The sequence below is a fragment of the Morchella importuna genome, assembly GCF_003444635.1.
Source record: "Morchella importuna strain M04M26 chromosome Unknown Morimp01GS005, whole genome shotgun sequence".
Lineage (NCBI taxonomy): Eukaryota > Fungi > Ascomycota > Pezizomycetes > Pezizales > Morchellaceae > Morchella > Morchella importuna.
The window spans coordinates 490,167-509,229 of record NW_025763402.1 but is presented as its reverse complement, the minus strand read 5'-3'; the positions used below and the strand labels follow the sequence as shown (position 1 = coordinate 509,229).

At 46.4% G+C, this 19,063-nt stretch overlaps 5 protein-coding genes across 5 annotated transcripts; 3 read left to right on the top strand and 2 right to left on the bottom strand.

Annotated features, from left to right (window-relative positions):
* Positions 1 to 568: 568 nt before the first annotated feature.
* LAJ45_02702 (uncharacterized protein) lies at positions 569 to 2,082 on the top strand (the record flags this gene model as incomplete). The annotated part of the gene is made up of 4 exons (XM_046112293.1): positions 569 to 669; positions 774 to 865; positions 930 to 1,130; positions 1,181 to 2,082. 4 exons carry the CDS (start codon positions 569 to 571, stop codon positions 2,080 to 2,082), a joined length of 1,296 nt encoding a protein of 431 aa, XP_045974419.1.
* A 3,527-nt stretch (positions 2,083 to 5,609) lies between these two features.
* On the top strand, positions 5,610 to 8,161 carry LAJ45_02701 (uncharacterized protein; the record flags this gene model as incomplete). The annotated part of the gene is made up of 5 exons (XM_046112292.1): positions 5,610 to 5,970; positions 6,036 to 6,506; positions 6,579 to 7,665; positions 8,020 to 8,042; positions 8,100 to 8,161. 5 exons carry the CDS (start codon positions 5,610 to 5,612, stop codon positions 8,159 to 8,161), a joined length of 2,004 nt encoding a protein of 667 aa, XP_045974418.1.
* Positions 8,162 to 10,763: 2,602 nt separating this feature from the next.
* LAJ45_02700 (uncharacterized protein) lies at positions 10,764 to 12,054 on the bottom strand (the record flags this gene model as incomplete). Its single annotated transcript, XM_046112291.1, has 7 exons — positions 10,764 to 10,847; positions 10,902 to 11,048; positions 11,153 to 11,463; positions 11,526 to 11,766; positions 11,829 to 11,839; positions 11,892 to 11,939; positions 12,003 to 12,054. 7 exons carry the CDS (start codon positions 12,052 to 12,054, stop codon positions 10,764 to 10,766), a joined length of 894 nt encoding a protein of 297 aa, XP_045974417.1.
* A 1,487-nt stretch (positions 12,055 to 13,541) lies between these two features.
* Positions 13,542 to 15,696, top strand: LAJ45_02699 (uncharacterized protein; the record flags this gene model as incomplete). Its single annotated transcript, XM_046112290.1, has 8 exons — positions 13,542 to 13,575; positions 13,639 to 13,667; positions 13,731 to 13,750; positions 13,827 to 14,443; positions 14,504 to 14,630; positions 14,703 to 14,817; positions 14,870 to 14,970; positions 15,027 to 15,696. 8 exons carry the CDS (start codon positions 13,542 to 13,544, stop codon positions 15,694 to 15,696), a joined length of 1,713 nt encoding a protein of 570 aa, XP_045974416.1.
* Positions 15,697 to 16,100: 404 nt separating this feature from the next.
* Positions 16,101 to 17,871, bottom strand: LAJ45_02698 (uncharacterized protein; the record flags this gene model as incomplete). Its single annotated transcript, XM_046112289.1, has 5 exons — positions 16,101 to 16,128; positions 16,349 to 16,375; positions 16,434 to 16,880; positions 16,961 to 17,114; positions 17,784 to 17,871. The coding sequence occupies 5 exons, from the start codon at positions 17,869 to 17,871 to the stop codon at positions 16,101 to 16,103; spliced, it is 744 nt and encodes a 247-aa protein (XP_045974415.1).
* Positions 17,872 to 19,063: the final 1,192 nt, after the last annotated feature.

Sequence of the window (19,063 nt, the reverse complement as noted above, 5' to 3'; positions counted from 1 at the left end):
CTACATGTAGAGCAGAGTAGAGTACCGGGTCAACCATAAATACCGAGAATCTGATAAGATGAACATATTTCACAGCAATATTCCCTTATCAGATTCTTCGTATTTACCCTCAACGCCCTACATGGAGGTATGATGTATGTCTGTTTTGCAAGCAAGGCAAGGCCTGTCAACGGCGAGGTCATGCCAAGGGATAGCTTGGCGCATCCATAAATACGCGCAGCAAACACCACAACCTTTGTTCATCATCAACAACCAGTGAAAGAGAGAAGGAAAGGGACTGTTTACATTCTTGTGTACGGAAGACTCATTGCAGCGTCTAGGATTGAAAGCCTGTACTTCACTGAGTATCAACCACAAAACTCCCCTTCCCCTTTCTGCCCGCCCTCATTACAATCTTTCACGTCCCTGCGCTTCACCCACTTCTTCGTAAACTATATTCCATAGCTGGTCCCATCAGTTCACCTTCTTTCCAGCACAACGCGACAAAATCCAATCCAGTTACCCAGTCCAATCTTGTAAAAAAAAAAAAAACCTAAAAATTCGGAGCTTCCCCGCAACACTAGCAGAAATGGCATCATACAATGATGAACAAGTCCTTTCAAAGCTCAGCGCTTTGAATGAGACGCAAGAAGGTATTATGACAGCGGCGCAATGGATCATGTTCCACAGGTATGCGAAAACCTTCAAAGAACGGTTGATGTGTTGAATCATCCATCAACTCCGAGATCGACGGTTGGTGGAAATCGAACGTGGCTAACATTGCGTTAATGTAGACGAAGCGCGAAACGCACCGCTGAGCTCTGGTTGCAACGTTTGAAGGAGTCCACGGCTCACAAGAAGCTAAACTTGATTTATCTTGCAAATGGTGAGAACATCCATCCAGCCATCTCCTTGGAGTACTGACAGGGTTTTTTCTTCTTTCCTCATAGAAGTTGTTCAACAATCAAAGGCTCGACGTAAAATAGACTTTGTCGTTGCTTTCTCTCCGATTATCCCTGAGGCGTGTGAAATCGCGTACAAAGGGGCACCTCCAGAGATCCAAAACAAGATCAAGCGCGTCATACAAGTCTGGCGTGAACGTTCAATTTTTGAGGTTGTTACTCAGGGTACAATCGAGAAACGTTTAGACGGTATTTTTGACTCTTATTCCTTCAGTGCGGATTTAGCTAAACATTCTTAGACGTCGATCATGGCAAGTCAGGTCCTTCTTCTGGCGCAGGAGCTCGTAAGTTTGGTGGTGGCGGACTCTTCGGTGGCTCTCTTGGCGGCGGCAGCCTTAGTGGTGGCGGTACATCAAACGTCCCATTAGAATTTACACCCATAATCAACAGTCACAAGGGCCTCCAGACCAAGCTCTCTTCATCTACAATAGCAGTTGGTATGGCAAACACCGAATACCAAAAACAGTTCGACACCGATACTCTCCCAGTACCCCCGGTATATGCAGCACGTCTTTCTTCCCTACTCAAAACTTTAGACAACGCCCACATAGCTGTGAAAGGAGCTATCGAGGCTCGTGAAGCACATATCCGAAATCTCGAGAAACTCTTACAGGCTAGCAAAAAAGCTTTGGAGATTGAAAAGGACAAATTCAACGATATTACCGAAAAACGACAAAAGACTGAGTCGACCAAGGTGGAGGTTGAAATGATGATTTTACGAGACATGGAAGAATCTAAAAATAATGGCGGCGACGGAATGGATATTAGCCATGGAAATCATACCTCAACTTCACCAGACGACCTTAAATCTCCTGAAATCGAGGCTTTAACACCACCTCATCAAATAAGCTTTGAACCTCCTCCACCGCCATCTGCTAGTGAGGCCCACCATCAACATTCGATAGCTCCGGCAGTACCACCCGAACCTCATGTCTTTCACCAGGGTGCCTCTGAGTTACTCGCCAGTTTATCGGCCCCTTTAAACGGTGGCGGACTGAAGAGAGAGAAAAGAGAGGATGTGAATATGTTTGAAGGTCTCGATGACGACGTGGCAGACATGTTCAGAAATGATGCGCAGATGAGTGGGCAGTCCACAAACAAGAGGATGAAGATTGAGGACGACGATGAATATCATCCGTAAACTTCATGTGGACCTTCTTAAAGACGCTGGATGGATATGTTATGTTTACCGGGTCTCATTGGATTCTGGTCAGCTTTGACCTTTCTTTGTATTCGATTTTTCCACTTTTACTCTCAAGCTAGAGACAAATACATCGAGAACTGGATCCGCATTACTTATTGTTTATGACAATTTATGCCGAATATGGGTACTAGTGTTAGTCATTTTTTCTTTTATTGACTGACTTTCTGTATATCTTGGTATCTAATATCTCTTATCTCTTATAATTAATTCACCTTTTGTAATAGGGCTTATTGTGTAAGAAGTATGCAACAAACATACACCGAGTGACTTTTCATGAATTGATCAAGTAATGCCCAGAAATGCCGCGATCATAAGGTTTACATTTGTCGCGATTGCCAGAATATCTGGTAAGTACTTTGAAACTATAACCTCTATTTGAACTGTAGATACTCTTTAAAGGTTTTGATTCGTTTTTTCTGAGGATTTATGCTTCATGTTAAATTATAAACCCCTTCCTTGCATGGCCAAGTTATTCAATTATGGAGAAAGCTGCTGTACTCTGGTATCGTCAGGGTTCTAACAGGAGGGGCTGAGCCACACTAACGGGCTAAGCTAGAGGAAATGCTGCGCAGAAACTTCCACTGATCAGGATATTAATTGATATTTTTTGAATTAATTAAGGCTCCGTTCGGACCGCCTGAACTGTTGCGGGTTTATATGGTAGAATTAAGTGGGTCCATAACAATGAGGTTTTGGCAACTTTCAAATAATTACCTTGAGGGCTAATTATTGCTACGTTTCTGACCTCTCTGATACGTCTCATACCTAGATCCTCAATATTACGCAGTCTTATAATTTTGTCTTCCGAACTCCATTTAGTTACACCAGAAAATCATTATCTGTCTCATGTTAGTTAAAAACTTTTTTCAATTTTGCGCATTATCATTTCTTCCCTCGTCCGAACGGAGCCTAATACTTATTACACATCATGCATGAGCCATGTGATAGTCTTCTCTATATACCACAAAACTCTACGCGCCCCCGGCTGTAATAGATTCTACAACTTCCGTTAGCTATCGGCGACCTGGGTAGTGAAGTTCCCTGAGATGCCACAAGCGGACAGTTGCCCAATGAGTCTCGGATCGCTATTGCGCCAAGTCAGCGCTGCGCTGTTGTTATGAGGGAGCTCATGAAATCTACAAACCGCAATGACAACTACTAGTACAGTCGGTAAAAACTGTCATAATACTTTCAATAAAATCGAAAATTGAAATGGATATATATTATGAGCCTTGATAAAGATATTTCAGCTTTTTTATTAGCTATTTTTGGGTAGTAAAGTCTCAGGACATACATGTATGTTATTGGTAGCTTGATGTTGTCCAGCATCTTTCCACTATCATAACAGAATTTTTAGCTTCCGATTTCCGGCATCTAGTTGTGATCCAGTCACAGGTATCCAGGCAACAACCTGGAAAACATCCCGGACAGTCGATACCTGACCATCTAATGGACACTGCTCTGATTCTACGTACCGTAACGTACATACGTAGCGGGAGGCCATAGTATATTACATAATATTTTCGGGTGCCAAAAATAACCACTTCAGGTCAGAATAACTCAACAACCAGGAGAGTAATTTTAAGTCTCAAAGAATGGACTTACCCTTCTAACCTCGAAGGTATCGATGTGAGGTTTCTTCGCAGAACAGTTTTGGTTGCTATGAGTCTCACGAAGGTGCCAGTGATCGGTTATTTTTGGCACCCGACAATACATGTACTCTAGTATGTTCATGTATGTAGCTGCGTTTACACAACTACAATGGCGGAAAATTGAGTGTGATTAGAGTAGTAGCAGTCTTGTAGTGATGCGGCTTTTTATCAGCATTACTAGTACGCTTGCTTATTCAGCTCGATTTAATTCGGTATTTGGGTGAATACTATATTTGCAAACAAAGGTTATTTCGTGCAAATACGCTATCTCAAAAGAACGGTATGCTCAAAAAAGCCGTAGCAATACTGCTAGCTAGCTGGTCACATAATTGAGTTTCTGTGACCGCGCTACCAGCATAAGGTCCACCATGTCCACGTAGGAGATACATGTAGGTATGGGACTAGGCTAGGCTAGACCTACATACATGTACGTACATGCACTCGTACCCACTGGCACTACCATCACATAGACGCTAATCTAGTACCCACTGGCAGCCCATTACGTGAAGCAAGCTGCCACAGTACGAAGCCTGGAGGTACTATGTCCATTGAGAATAATTTGAACTCGCCATTTCTTAATTCTTGAACCTCTTAAAAGCTCCAATTGTGGCCGTGGGCAAATAGATCTGCACTACATGTAACGTATGTATATGTGTAACTCAACATTAATATTTGTAAGCCAGCCTCAAAGGTTTTCACACGTTGCATGCATGTATACCGTTGTAGAATTCCTTAATTCCTAGCTGTCAAAATTTATCAAATATAATGTATATTATAGAAATATGATGTAGACCGGTACGCGGTCTTCATGTCCTTCGAATTCAATTGTAGGGGCAAGGCTAGAGAACACAGGTTTTGCGGAAACAGATTCTACCTCACTGGAGCAGGGACTCTAGACTACTTTCCGGGAATGGTTCGGTCCGATCTTTAGGGCCTAGGGCTGCTATGTTCTAATTTATACCTCTACCACAACGTGGTAGTATACTCTAAATCGTTCGAATCCCGGCGGCCCGATAGTCGCGAAAGAGCTTTAAGCTGACCATTTATCATGATTTGTAGTACGATACCGTACATTATCGCCCCTGAAATCTATTAGACCGTCTCGCATGCATGAAACGAATAACACTGTGTACTCACAGTGGCTTGTTAACGTTAGAAGTAGATCTTGGGTCTCTCCAGCCTTCTAGTAGAAGATGATCTAGGATATTACATATACATTAGCTTATTTCTTGAGGGTGACTGTAAATACGTGTAAAGAAACCGCTCCAAGTATTGTAGGCAGGTATGTACATGTAGCCACATACTACATACTTGTATGTACCATGTTGATGATATCTTTGACTACATGTACTGTATTTACATACCCGCAGGTACAAAATTGAAGTACTGAAGTACAGTACCGTACCTACATCACATACATGTAATTTATATCCTTATGACCTTTATCTACTCGCAATAATGAAGACGTTGGTACAGGGTAGAAACCGATGGCGAGGGCCGGGGAGGGGTGCAGCGAAGTCTGTGTCTACCTACCCAAAGACGGACGCGCTGTTCCACACCCACTATTCGCGGAAAACGATCCTCATTGGACAATCAAAACAACCAATAAAGACGTTGCTTGGCATTGAGCTACATAAAGAGGCGGGCATCCCACCTCCAAATGAAGCTCTTCTTCTTCATGAACTCTCGATAGTTAGATGAAGAACACGTCATCCCTTGTTCGTCGTTGTTGCTGCCCTATACCCAACAAAGCCTCTACGGTCAGCATTCACCCTATTATCCCAGCGACCTGCTGCCTGTCTTGCTGCCAACATGAGCGAGTCCCTTGGGACCTCTCCCCCCAGTCCTGAGCCAGGCCCAAGTACGCCACAACAACATCAGTCGACGCCACACCTCAGGGTACAACACTTGAGTCCCCCCACATCTTATTCCCTGACAGCCACAGATCTACGTCAGGAGTCCGATGATGCTGCTGTGACTTGCATCGTATGCCTCAGCGACCTTCCACAGGACTCTATCCCTGTTACTGGGGAGTACGATCCTGTGGCCAGATTGGTTCCTTGCAATCATGCCATGCATAACAGCTGTCTGGTACCTTGGATGGAGAGGGCCAATAGTTGCCCTATCTGCCGCGCAAGTTTTAATGAGGTCTCGGTTTCAGCCACACTTTCTGGTATTTGCTCTCCCCCCTATAAGAATGTGGGGATCAATATAAATTTTCTAATATCTTCTCACCAGGTCATATTCTCGAAACTTACCCGGTTGAAGATAGAATACAGGTCACCGAGTACGAGAGTCAGACTTTGAATCACGACGAGGAAGTAGAGGGGGCATGTGAAGTTTGCATCTGTGGTAACAACGAAGACGTCCTCCTGGTTTGTGATGACTGTAGCAGATCTTATCACACTTACTGCCTTGGGCTCGATGCTATCCCTCAGCAAAACAGCTGGTACTGCTCTAGATGTTCCGAGAGGCACATAGCGGCCCAGCTCGCTGGTTTTCAACGCTCCGGAAGGAGGAGAGGTGTGAGGACTGTCGGTGAAATTCGCCGTGTGCGACGGCAGAACCAGCGTGATATGGCATCGCGTCAAGACCGAGCTTGGCAAAACGCCTGGCAGCGTTTAGACTCAGACCTTGGAGAGCGTGCATTGTCGGCTGCCGTGGCCGCCGAGCAACGCATTACAAATCAGCGTGATGCCCAAGTGGAACGTATGATACGTCGGCGTGAGGTGGCAGCTGCTCAAATTGGCGAGGGACGTAACGGATTTAACGAACAACTAGCGTGGATGATACCAACCTCGCGGCCTAGAACATTCCCAGATCACCAACAGCCGATCAGTGAGGAAGAGCAATCAGCATGGAGAATGTTTGATATAGCGGAAGGAATAGAAAAATCTCCCTGTAAGAGAAGCAGAAGAAACAGTCAAGAGATAACTAGGTCGCCCGGATCAGATAATGGCGAGAAACCTAGGCGGAAAAGACCGAGAACCAGACGTGACTCCCAATTGATTGATGGGAGCACCATGAACACCGAGGCGTCTTCAGGCAGTTCTACAGTTCCAGCAATACCCGCAGTCCCGTCCACAGCCCCAGCTACATCCGTAGGCGATAGAGAACAGGCAGGCTTTGTTCCTACAGCTTCAGGAAGTTATCTAGAGCATATATTGGAAAGCATTGCAAAATCCGCAGAGACAGCAGCGCCGGATCCCCCTCAGGTAGGGCTTTGGGGAATTGATCTTAGTAAAATGCGACCTTTATCGCCTGAACCATCCAATGCTGCCAGCCCCCGTAGTCGGCCAACTTCCCCAGTTGCTCAATCCCCATACATAATTCCATCCCTCTTGAGAAGTAGGCCACATTCACCTATTGAGACAAGTCAAATGCCACTTTCTCCATCATCCCCTACTCGAAGAATACCAATCATTTCTCACTTACAGCCAGCTCCTACCCGAGCATGGGAGTCATCGTCATCACCGCCCACTAGCCGGGCAAACTCGCCGATACAGCGACAACAGCAACGCACATTCTTAGACGAAGACCCTGGGTCTGATGATGCCCGAGGTGGGGCATCATCTTCTTCTGATACAGATTCAGTTAGCAAAAAGCACCGACATCATCGTAAGCATGGGGGAATACGTCCAGCAATTACACCCGAGGTCAAGGCAGACATAGCAAATATGGTCCGCTCGGTTCTGAGACCTTACTATCCTGAAAAGCTATCGAAGGACGATTTTACTCAAATTAACAAGAGTGTGTCTCGTAAGCTATATCAGCTTGTGGAAGCCGATGAGGACTCGGATATAACAGGTGATAAGGAAAAGTGGATTAAGGTCGCGGAGGAGGAGGTAATGTTGGCTGTTGAATGCCTGTAACCTTTGCATGAATATTTTGTGCATTCCTTCTATTATCTTCCGGATGCCTATCTAGCTAGTTTCTTTATCACATCCTCTGTTTTCGTTTGTCTATTCCTTGGGTCCCCTCTTTGGGGGTCACGTCATTTGGCGCGGAGTTTAGAGATTTTCCTGTTTGTTCATAATTTCTACATTTTTTACTCTGGGTAACTGTTTGGTTTCTCTTGAGAATTCCTTTTTCTTAAAAGTGTACTACTTCTATTTTCATTGGAGAGATGGAAATTGGCGTCTTGCGAGACAAGGGAAGATATTTGGGATCGATGTGCGAAATCCTACCTTTAACGATAACTAACTCTCCAACGAGCTCTAAGTCAATACCTAACTGATCCAAAAGGTATTTATTCGCACCCACTAGTGCAGTTATGTGTTGACCAATTTTTCAATATCGCAGATCCCAAAATTATAACGGATATACTATTGCTAGAAATACTAGTTTGCGTAGTAAATACCTAGGAGAACAGGGTGAATCGGAACACAACTCCGAACATCCTCCTCGGGTTTTTGGGGTGGAATATCTTGACTCCGTCCCTGTATTCTCAGTAATCATCTAGCTGATTAATGTTTTCAGACTTGTTCACGAGTATACCCAACACCCTGAGCAGGAAACACGAATACATATGGGTACCTGGAATGGGGAATATTCATGAACTATCACTCGCTAGAAAACCCAATGTGTGCTAGTGGCATTACTTCTTAGTAAAGTCATCCATGATACACAGTCTTAGACATATATTATTACTCCGAGCCCTATAACTTCTTTATCATCGGCTAACTAAAGCATTGAGGCCATAGGATAATTTCCCCTTTACTAATAATTATAATTAACTCTACTAGTCCTTCTTAGGGAACCCCCAACACAGACCAATGTTTAGCCTATTGGGTTATTTTAAGGGTGTCTCTCATGAGTTTTGCTAGTTATTAACACTACGAGTCCATTGGGCGGAGAGGCGATTTTGTGGCCTCAACTTGAATTGTTTCCAGATTTGTAATCGAGAAGAATACTTTTGGAGAATTCCTTCAGGCTTTTTACTAGCACGGGGTTCATAAAGATTACATGCAGTAGCTATCAAACTTGAGAACGCTAGTTCTAGTGCCCCTAGCTCCAAACATAGCATACCGCATCCAATTCTCTATCCTCCTTTTGCATTCCTCGAGATTTGGATTTTAATGAGTGGGTTCTGGTTTCGAATTGATAATACGAGTGGGTCGAGCCAAAACTTGTACTTAAGATCGAAATGATGGTCTTAACTTTCCTACCCCGATCTCGAAATTTGCGAAGAGGGGGTGACTCAATATTCAGTGAGTTATAAGACCTTCATTGGAGGCTTCGAAGGAGTCGATAGAGGATTTCGAGAAGTTCCACAATTAATGAGTTAAGGCATATGAGCAATCTTTACCTCCTTCATAGAGCTACGCTCTAGGGGCCGTGGAAATGTGTACCTAGAATGTTCAGTAAAGTCGTCGGGAAAGTCGTTTCTGGGGTTGTAATTTTCGCTGGGTAATGTCAATATTTTGGTAGAGGGAAAGTCGTTTTAAGGGAAATTGGACGACTTTACAGACGTCTTTTTAATGATATTACCGACGACTTACTGATGCCTTTACCTGTCACGCTTCTGTCACTCATTTTGGGCGTATTACCAAGGGGGAATAAGTTTTGGCCACCGGTAATGCTTCACATGATTGACCAAGGCCACCGCCAATGAAACGAATCATCACAGAGCATCCTACTATTATACCTGAAGCATCAAGTCAGAATACCCTACAAGTATATGCCAAACAATGGATCCACCAAAATGAAATTGTATTCCCCAACTGTTACAAGCCCATTGATGCCAGATACCATTTGATGACCCCACCGAAATATTCTATTTGGGGACAACTATCTCGATATCTAGAGGAGGGGCTTCAACGGAAAACGTTGATTTTCCGGCGGAAAGAAGAAAACCCCGGAAACGGTCAGTAAAGTCGTATTTTATTGCCTTTTACATGCCTTTAGCATGCCTTTAACATGCCTTTAACGGGGAATGTCGTCAGTAAAGTCGTAACTTATTGCCTTTAACAGGCAAATACATCAGTAAAGGTGTCGGTAAAGTGTTGGTAATGGGACAGGAATGCCTTTAACACAAAGTAATGCGGTTATTGCATCAAATAATGTGTATCTCGCAACTTTTTGTATGGAAAACGTCAAAATTGATGCATTTCCACGGCTACTAGAGACGTGAATCCCGAAGCAAATACATACAAAAGTACTCAAAATTGTTAATCCTTCTGATTTAACTGTGATTAGAGATACTGACAGCAACTGGGAAAGGTTGTATTTATCCCAAACAAACCAGAATTTATATGTTACGTAGTACTATCCCCTAATCGATAGATTCTGCGACTGATAATTTGGTGATGAGGGCATGATTTTGTTAGTACAAAGAACAATAGACTCGCCCTATAGTTGCTATAAGGGGTACAGAATTGTCACAAACTCGTCCTTTCATAGAGCGCGCGTGTCTTATAGACAGGGCGAACTTGTACCTATGATGCCTAACATAGGCCGAGAACTCGGACCCTTATATGTAGTTATTTATATACTTTTTCACCCCACAAAGAAGAGTCGGCAATATTGAGGCAGTAAAAACGGGCTTCTATCCTTGCCTAGGAATTATATTACAATCGAGTGCGAGCCTATCTTCTGTATGCAACAAGATGAAGGGTAGTTAAGTCCTTTGTTGTCGCCTAACTTTGATCATATACTATTTGTTGCTTTAGTAGGCACTTTAATTATCTCTGTCCCGGAAATATATTCCGAGTGACCTTCTATGATGGTACATAAATGCCCAAACACGAAACCTATGCTACAAGCATACGATAACTTTCTAGGGGAAATAGGGGGAGCTAAACGCCAATAATGCATGCCGCCTCCGTTTTTTTTTTTTTTTTTTTTGCTGCTCTTCCAGCTACCAATCTTGACATGGACCACTGCCCTACCAATAATAAAATAAACAAAAAAGAAAAAAAGCACTCGCCCAATTTACAATGATAATTGTCTACTATGTGCTGTGGTTTATTCCGAATATTCATGCTCTTTGGGGGCCTGCCACCTCTCAATATGACCACGAATGAACTCGTAGACCATGAATGTCACAGCCTAATGATTCAGTTTTAGATACTAGCTTAGAAAAGGATAACGATCTAGGTTTACCTGTCCTGGGGCCACCCGCATGATTCTAGGAGTAATTCCCTGGTAAAACGCCCGGAATCCTTCATGTTTGAACATGTCTTTCGAAATGGCAATAATTCTTGATGCCGCGCTCTCGCCCGGAATGGCTGTTGACCGCTGAAGACGGGTCTCTACATAGGGTATAAGTATCCGCCAGTATACTGCTAGTTAGTCATGGTATCAATTGGCGCATTCGATAGAGGTCCCATAGCTCCGGAAATGAGACCCAATACCAGATGTTGGTAACTGGGCAGCTCTTTCAGGTCGGGTTGAAATTCCTGTGCAAATTTCTTCATGTATGTGTAGGCCGTGAAGTTCACGGCCTGATTAGTTGCCTGCCTAACTGCAGTAAGTGTAACTCCACGGTAAAGTGTGAGAAACCCTTCCTCGCGGACAACGGTGTAAGCGGCATGTGCAGCATTACGATACTTTGGAATATCAAGAGGGTCTGCCATAGAGTGATGTTGCGCTTGTAACCGGATCTTAACAACCTCCATGGGGGTTACAACGGCGACGGCTTCCGTTGCTCCTGCCATGAGACCGGCTATAGGTAGCTTTTGTTAACATATGTATCCGATAGATCTGAGGTGCAAAGATTTTGCATACAGAGAAACACAGCCTTCGCCGAGATAGTGCCAGTATCGGGATTAATCTTGGCCAAACTTTTGTAGAACTCGAAACTCGAGAACCGGATGGCCATTTTAGGCACAATTCCTGTAACAACGGCTCCAAGACCTTTGTAAAGACCTAATGGTGTTTCCTTCTTGACAATATCCTTCCCAACAGCAAAGAATCCTTTCCGTTTTACTCCTGGAGCACGGTTACGCCGAGACAGCTGCATCCGCACCTGTGATTTGATTATATATTAGTCGGGAACATCTCTATTTCTATAAATAAGATTTGATGGACCTTGATGGTATCTAGAAAAGATCGTTAGCGATAACCTATCGTAAAATGACTTAGAAATCTTACCCAACGGGTGGCATGCGAGCGCCTCACAGAGACCCGCTCCTCCACCAGCTACAAGCACCTCATGTCAGCACATGATGGTAAGGTCACGGATTTATCGTTATGGGTAATAACCAATCAAAGTGACTGCCATCGTAGGTCTTTTCTTCTGTTCTGCAGGAGGCATGGCTGTTGATATCTACGAACAGATTGAAATATCAGGGAGTACTGGACCCAAGTTGGACACTTTAATGAGGACTAAAAATTGTTGACGGTAAGGTACTGAATTATAGAGGGGACAAGGCAGAGAATAAGAGGTGTGACAGGCTTGTTGGGGGGATTATAAGACTTGAGTGAGAACGGGTGAATGTGAGTAACGAACTAGAGGAAGGTTGGAGAAAAGGCTTGATATTGTAGATTCAGATCCACTTTCCAGAGCCGAGGATGAACCGAGAGAGATCGTTCATTCTCCCTCTCTTTCCGGGGAATGGAAAACAGGGCCCAATAACTTCACATTGCCCTGCATCAGTTGGCAATGATCTTTTCTTTTCCCGCGCATCTCGTGGTCATGTTCCCCAATGTGATCCCCTCTTCTCTTTCAGTTCCCCTTCCTCACCTCCGGAATCTGAGACTGAGACGGCTTGACCAAGTTGCTTCGGGCCAGCGGGGTGGGAGGGGGGGGGGGGGCGTGATTATAATAGCAACTAATAATGGTATAAAGCACCCCGAGACGTCACTGTAGTTTTCCAAAAACAAAGTCAAGACATCCAACCCAAAAGAGGTTGTTTCTACGGCCCGAGGTTGGGTCCGGACGGGCGCGATCGGAATTTACCATGTTCATGCACGCGCTATCACATGGTGGGAAGGATTTTCGGCGAAACCAGGAACGAAGAAACACGAACAAAGAACAAACAAATGCATGTGCCTGTCTACTCTACAGGCTAGAGGAGGTGACTGTGGGGTATTTAGGATATACAAGTATTCGGGAGAGTTCACAAGCGAGATCTCTGGCTCCTCGGAATATTTATGAAGGCCAATCCAATGTCACGCGAGCTTAGACAGGTATGTACTTGTGTTTTTCCCCAGAGGGAGTCTTTTCTTTGAGCCTCATAATAACTTTACATGGAACGGACTGTAAGATCTGTAACCATTACCCTCCACCCTACACCCCGCACTTGTATCAACATGCCAATAGTGGCTTACGAGAAACAACCTAGCAGCAAATATGTAGCTTCTAACGTGCTGCACAGCGAACCGTTATGATGGTAGCAATAATATTAGAGTACGGTACTGTAAGTTCCCCTAACTAGCCTTAATTCATACCACTGGATAACAAACATGACCGACCATACTCCACCATCAAAATGGTCGTTTCGGGTCTGTCTGGACTAGAGAGTTGGGACGAAGCTGAGACAAGTTTACTCAGGGCTCTCCCTGGCAGATAACGATGGTGGAGGCTGAGACTCGCGGGGGATTCGAATTGTGGCGGTGCTGTTGCCAAGAGCCACAGAACACCCCCCTTCAGTCTCTCGCTCCCCCGTCCATTTCCACCAGCCCGTTTTGACTTCTACCTCCTATTTCAGCTCTCATCAACAATCATCAACTTATTTCAACTCTCACCTCTATCATTATTATTCTTCTTGGAATCATTAAAGCCACTTTTTGTCTGCTACAATGGCTGGCCGTTTTGTAAGGTCTTCGAAGTTCCGTAAGTTAACTTAGTAAATACCACCGGTATCTCCGTGTAAACAAAGCTAACGCACGTGGCCAGGACACGTCTACGGAAAACCAACTCGAAAGGTATGATCCTCCATCTAGATATCTCTATAAAAATTGATATATAACTAACATAATGCCCATCAGGAACAATGCTACGATAACCTGTAATGCACCCTTCTCCTCCCTTACTTTCACCCAACTCGGCATATTCCTCTGACACCTCTCTTTGTTGTAAAACAGCCACATATCAAAGAATGCTTGGGACTCCAACATAATCAAAGCAAACCCACAGTATCTTTCCGTCAACTGGGAATCCGGTGGTGGTGGGGCCTTCGCAGTCATCCCGCTTTCCCACCGCGGACGACTTCCGGAACAAATCCCTCTCTTCCGTGGCCACACTGCCCCTGTTCTCGACACGGATTGGTCCCCATTTAACGACTCGTTGATCGCCTCTGGTTCCGATGATGGCAAAGTGTTCATATGGGCTGTCCCGGAGAATTTCACTCTTCTCACAGATGACGAGGATGGCCCGAAGGACGTAGAGCCTATTTCCAAGCTTTCCGGTCATCAAAGGAAGGTTGGGCATGTCCTTTTTCACCCTACTGCTGAGAACGTGCTAGCAACCTCCTCGGGTGATTACACCGTGAAGTTATGGGATATCTCCACGGGAACCCCTCATTACACCCTAAAGCACAGCGAAGTCGTTCAGTCTATGTCCTGGTCTACTAATGGCTCTATGCTTGTCACCACGTGCCGTGACAAGAAGCTTCGTATCTGGGATCCACGACAGGAAACTGCCGTCCACGAGGTTACTGGTCATACGGGCGCAAAGAACAGTCGTGCTGTATGGATGACAGGTATTGGGGAAGACAAGATAGCCACTACTGGTTTCAGTAAAATGAGTGATCGCCAACTAGGACTGTGGGATTTGAGATCCCTTACGGATGGCCCCTTGAATGGGTTTGAGATGCTGGATACCATTTCGGGGGTGTGCATGCCATTCTGGGATGAGGGTACCAAGTGTATCTACTTAGCCGGGAAAGGGTGAGAAACACGCAAGGAGTCATGAAGAGTAAAAAAAAAGAAAGGGGAAAAAAAATGCTGACTTTGGAGCAGTGACGGAAATATTCGCTACTTCGAGTACTCGAACGACGAGTTCATTTTCTTGTCAGAATACAAGAGTGGAGACCCTCAGCGTGGTGTTGCCTTTCTGCCTAAGCGTGGTGTTGCTGTAAGTTCCGAAAATCTCTGAAATGCCGAGTGCTCATGCTAAATTTGAATAGGTTCACGAGAACGAGGTTATGCGAGCATTCAAGACCGTCAACGATAGTTACATTGAACCAATTTCTTTTGTTGTTCCTCGTAGAGCTGAGACATTCCAAAGGTATTATTCCACAGTTTGGGGGCGCACATATTAGATATACTGACAGCTATTTGTAGCGATATCTATCCTGAAACGTATAGTGGGGAATCGGCTCTTACGGCCGAGGCATGGTATGGAGGAGCCGATGCCGAGCCTAAAATGTTTGACATGGAGACACTTTACACACCTGAAAGTCTTCCATCCTCGGCTCCTAAAACACCTATCTCCGTTGTTGCAACAACCCCAGCACCGACCAAAACAGCTGTTGCTCCCCCGAAGCCCGCTGCTGTCGAATCGGCAAACCCTAAACCTGTGTCGCCTAAGGAAACCCCTACTCCTACAGAAAAGCGTGTCCCCAGCCCGATCCTCGTTGAGACCACGGCCAAAGTAGCCGACAAGAACCCTGAGATACCCAACCCAGCTATCTCACCTACAAAGCCCAGCATTACCCCTGCCCCGGCTCGGCAGCAGATTCAGAGCCCTGCGAGTGTGCCCCAATCAGCAACGCTTCAGGCACCCCCTCCGACGCCTATGGATACAAACATCGTAGAGCAACTTGCGCGTATTACAGCATTATTGGAAACCCAAAACAAGACGCTCGCCAGCCAAGACAAGCACATTTCTGACCTAACCAAAGAACTGGATGCACTGAAAAACAAGGTCGACGCCAGAGGCAGCGAAGAAAGTAGCAGAAAGGACGAAATCATCAGAAAGCTTGAATTGGAACTGGAAGAGGCTAGATCCTAGTATATAGCCGTGAGATATCTTTTACTTGTACTAAAGGGGAAATGTCAAGGGGCAAGGGTGGTTGTGAAAGAGGGAGATCACCGAGTGATGGGTTGTGACGGCAATAAACAAAGAAACTCCAATCAAGTATCCGGGGTTACTTGTTTACATGTGAGCGCTGCAATAAGCTAACGATAAAAGGAAAGCGTAGGCGAGATGATTATATGTTTCTCTTTTTCTCTTTTTTTTCCCCCTTTCTGCTCTATATTACGACTGTTCAAGTATGTATCCTCATAGGTCCTGTTCGTTTTTATGTTTATGTTTTCATGAGCGCATTGGCGAGCGATGGAGGGAGGTTTGCGTTGTATTTCAGATCGGAAAGGTTTTATTTCATTTTATAGTTGTTTAGAAAAAATATCAAGATCTTATTCACGAGGTTTTCTGGATGTTGCTCTGTGAAATTAGTGAATATATGGCCTTTTTGCAGCTAATAACAATATTTGTAACATCTGCAAAGGAAATATATGGATCTAGCGGGGTTTAACACTGGAAAGAGTAAGACCTATTATTCCACAGGCGCCAGGCACGATGTCATCCGCACAGCAATAAATGCCATTCCTATCCACAAAAAAAAAAAAAAAAAAAAGAAAAAGAGAGAAAGAAGAAAACAAACCTCCCAAACACCCCAGACAAGACCTCACTACCCGCCACCCCTTGGAGCCCCTCATCTCCACCCCCCAACTCTCCCCTCGTCCCACCTCTCCTTCCTCTCCCTCCTCAAATGATACGTCTTCCTCAGCGCTCTATACTCCCTCACAAACTCCCCCACATCCCTGCCGTCGCCGCCTCCTTCCTCCAAAAACGACTCCGCCATCGCCTCGGCCACCGCCTCGGCGTCCGCCACCGCGTTCACGAGACGGCTGTACAGCGCGGGCGACGAGAAGGGCTGCAGCGACTGATACATCTCCTTCTCTCGCGCGCGCCACTCGCGCTCCTTCATACGCGCGTCGAGCAGCGCGCGCTCGGCGCCGTCGCGCGCGGTGTGCAGCCGCGGTTCGAGCGCAGATAGGCGCGCGGCGAGGTCGGCATTGCGGTGGAGGGCGGCGGTGAGGGTTGCTTCGTGCTGCTGCGCGTGCGGGTGTGTGCTGGCGAAGAGGGCGTCGAGGAGCTGCGGGGAGGAGAGGAGGTGTGTGAGGTCGTCGCGGCTGTGCGGCGGGGGGGGGGGGGTTAGTAAAGTAAGATGTGCTTAAGGGGGAGTGGGGTGCGGGGATGTGGGGGGTAATACGATTTGGTGTGCAGTATGGAGGGGACGAAGGGGTCGGATGAGGGGGGGGGCGGCGGCGGGGGTGCCGGACTGGAAGACCAGACGGGGGGAGGGGAGAAGCGGTGCGGGAGTGCGTGGCGGAGGTGGTGGGTTTGGGCGGGGGTGCTGGCGGGAGCTGGTCAGGGGGGTAAGAGCTGGTGGTGGGTGTGGACATGGTGCACGTGGGGGTGGTTTGGGGGGGGGGGGGTGAGGTCGTTTCCGGGGAAGTGGGAAGTTGCTGGGTGGCTGGCTGGCTCGGTGGCTGACTGGTGGTGTTTGAAACCCGGGGTGAGATCAGATGACGAGATGGTGGATGAGCTGTGTGGGTGAGCGGTGGATGTGTGTGGTTGTGTGGATGTGTGGTTGTGGTTGTGTGGTTGTGTGGTTGTGGATGAATGATGGGATGGCCGAGGTATGATTGTGGCCGAGGTGTGGTTGTGGTTGTGGTTGTAATTGTGGTGGGGGGGTTCGGGGGTGATGATCGCTCGTGCAGGTTTTCGTGCTGCGTGTCGCTCCCGGGCGGGGCGATCGAGTGAGGTCGTGATAAGGTGTGGCTGTAGCAGCTGGGGCCAAGGGTGCGATGACGAGCATTAAGCTTATCGCCTGTTGCCCTGGCAACGTGTCTGCCTGTAGCTCTGTGCTACCCGACAGACCGACAGACAGAGACACACACACACACATGTGCACTAGAGCACATGTGTGTGTGTGCACTTCACTTACCCTCCCACGACCACCACCACCACCACCGCAACCCACCGCTACAGTGTGTACCACTGCACTACCAACCCCCGGTACCTACGCCTACACCCCAGCTCAAACCACCCTTGACATTCTTTTTCCCACCTCCCCACCTTTTCATTTTTCGCCTCAACAAACGAACGAGCACCGGTCATTTCTATTTCTCCCGGTGGAGTACATACACTAACAGCGGGTTGTGTCTGGTTCTTTCTCTCTCTCTCTCTCTCTCTCTGTCTCCCTCTAGCTTTCTGTCTCTCGTTTGTCGTTTCTCGCGAGACCCAGGTCAGCGATTCCATTCCCTACCCCGGCAATTTACCTAGGTAGACAGCGCTCGAAAGGGTACTTCCCCGCCTTGTTCATCCGATGCTGTAGCACACGCTGCTACATAGCTGCTAGCGAGACTCCGCAATTTGGGGAATGGGCGTGTGAATGTGCACTTCTTACTTCTTGCAGTATGTACCGTGTGTAGATCAGGACAACAACAGAAAAGTGAACAAATAAAAATAAAAGACCAACGGGAAAAACAAAACTAAACACGGAGGTGATAGCTAGATCCAATTTCAGCCGCTTTTCCTTCCACCACCAATCCAGCACCACCTTCCCCCCCCCCCCCCTCCTTTGCCTGGTAGCTAAAGTAGCTAGAGTATGTAGTTTCCAACAACCCCCCCCCCCGACCCCGGTTTATGATAATCCAGCACACCCGCTCACTCACCTCACTCTCTCTCTCTCCCGGTAGGTACAATACCATTTGCCCCATACTGTATCTACATACTGTCTAAGCTACCTACATACATACATACATGCCACATCCGTTACATCCGTTACACACAGCGCGGCCATATATTACAACCATAAATAATACTCTACTCACGTCTACTCTATTTTAAATTCCTTTTCGCGACGTTTCGGGCTCCGCCGCTCTCTCGCTCGCTCGCCGGGGTAAATGCCGGGGGTGGTAGCGCTAGGTAGTTCCCGGTGCCCCGGAAAATCTGTGGAACGGTACTTGCCATATTTCAACATTCATGATTCAAAAAAAAAAACAGCCTCTGCTTTTTTTTTTTTTGCAGAGAGGCCAGGGGAAGAGGGGGGGGGGGGGGATATCCGGGTACAGCAGTATGATTTGATGATGAGGAATCAACATTAAAGCTGTTTTTACAGGTAATTTTACTTGGTACATAGCAGATGAGAAGGCTAGGTGCCAACTAACTAACGGTTCGGGGTGAGAATCTTCCGGGGCGGAGGTCGCGTCGGCGAATGTGCACTCGGGTTCCGGGTTACATGTATGGTTCGTGAAAATCGGGTCACGGGATCGATGTCTTACCTGCGAGTGAGTGGATGAGTGAGCGA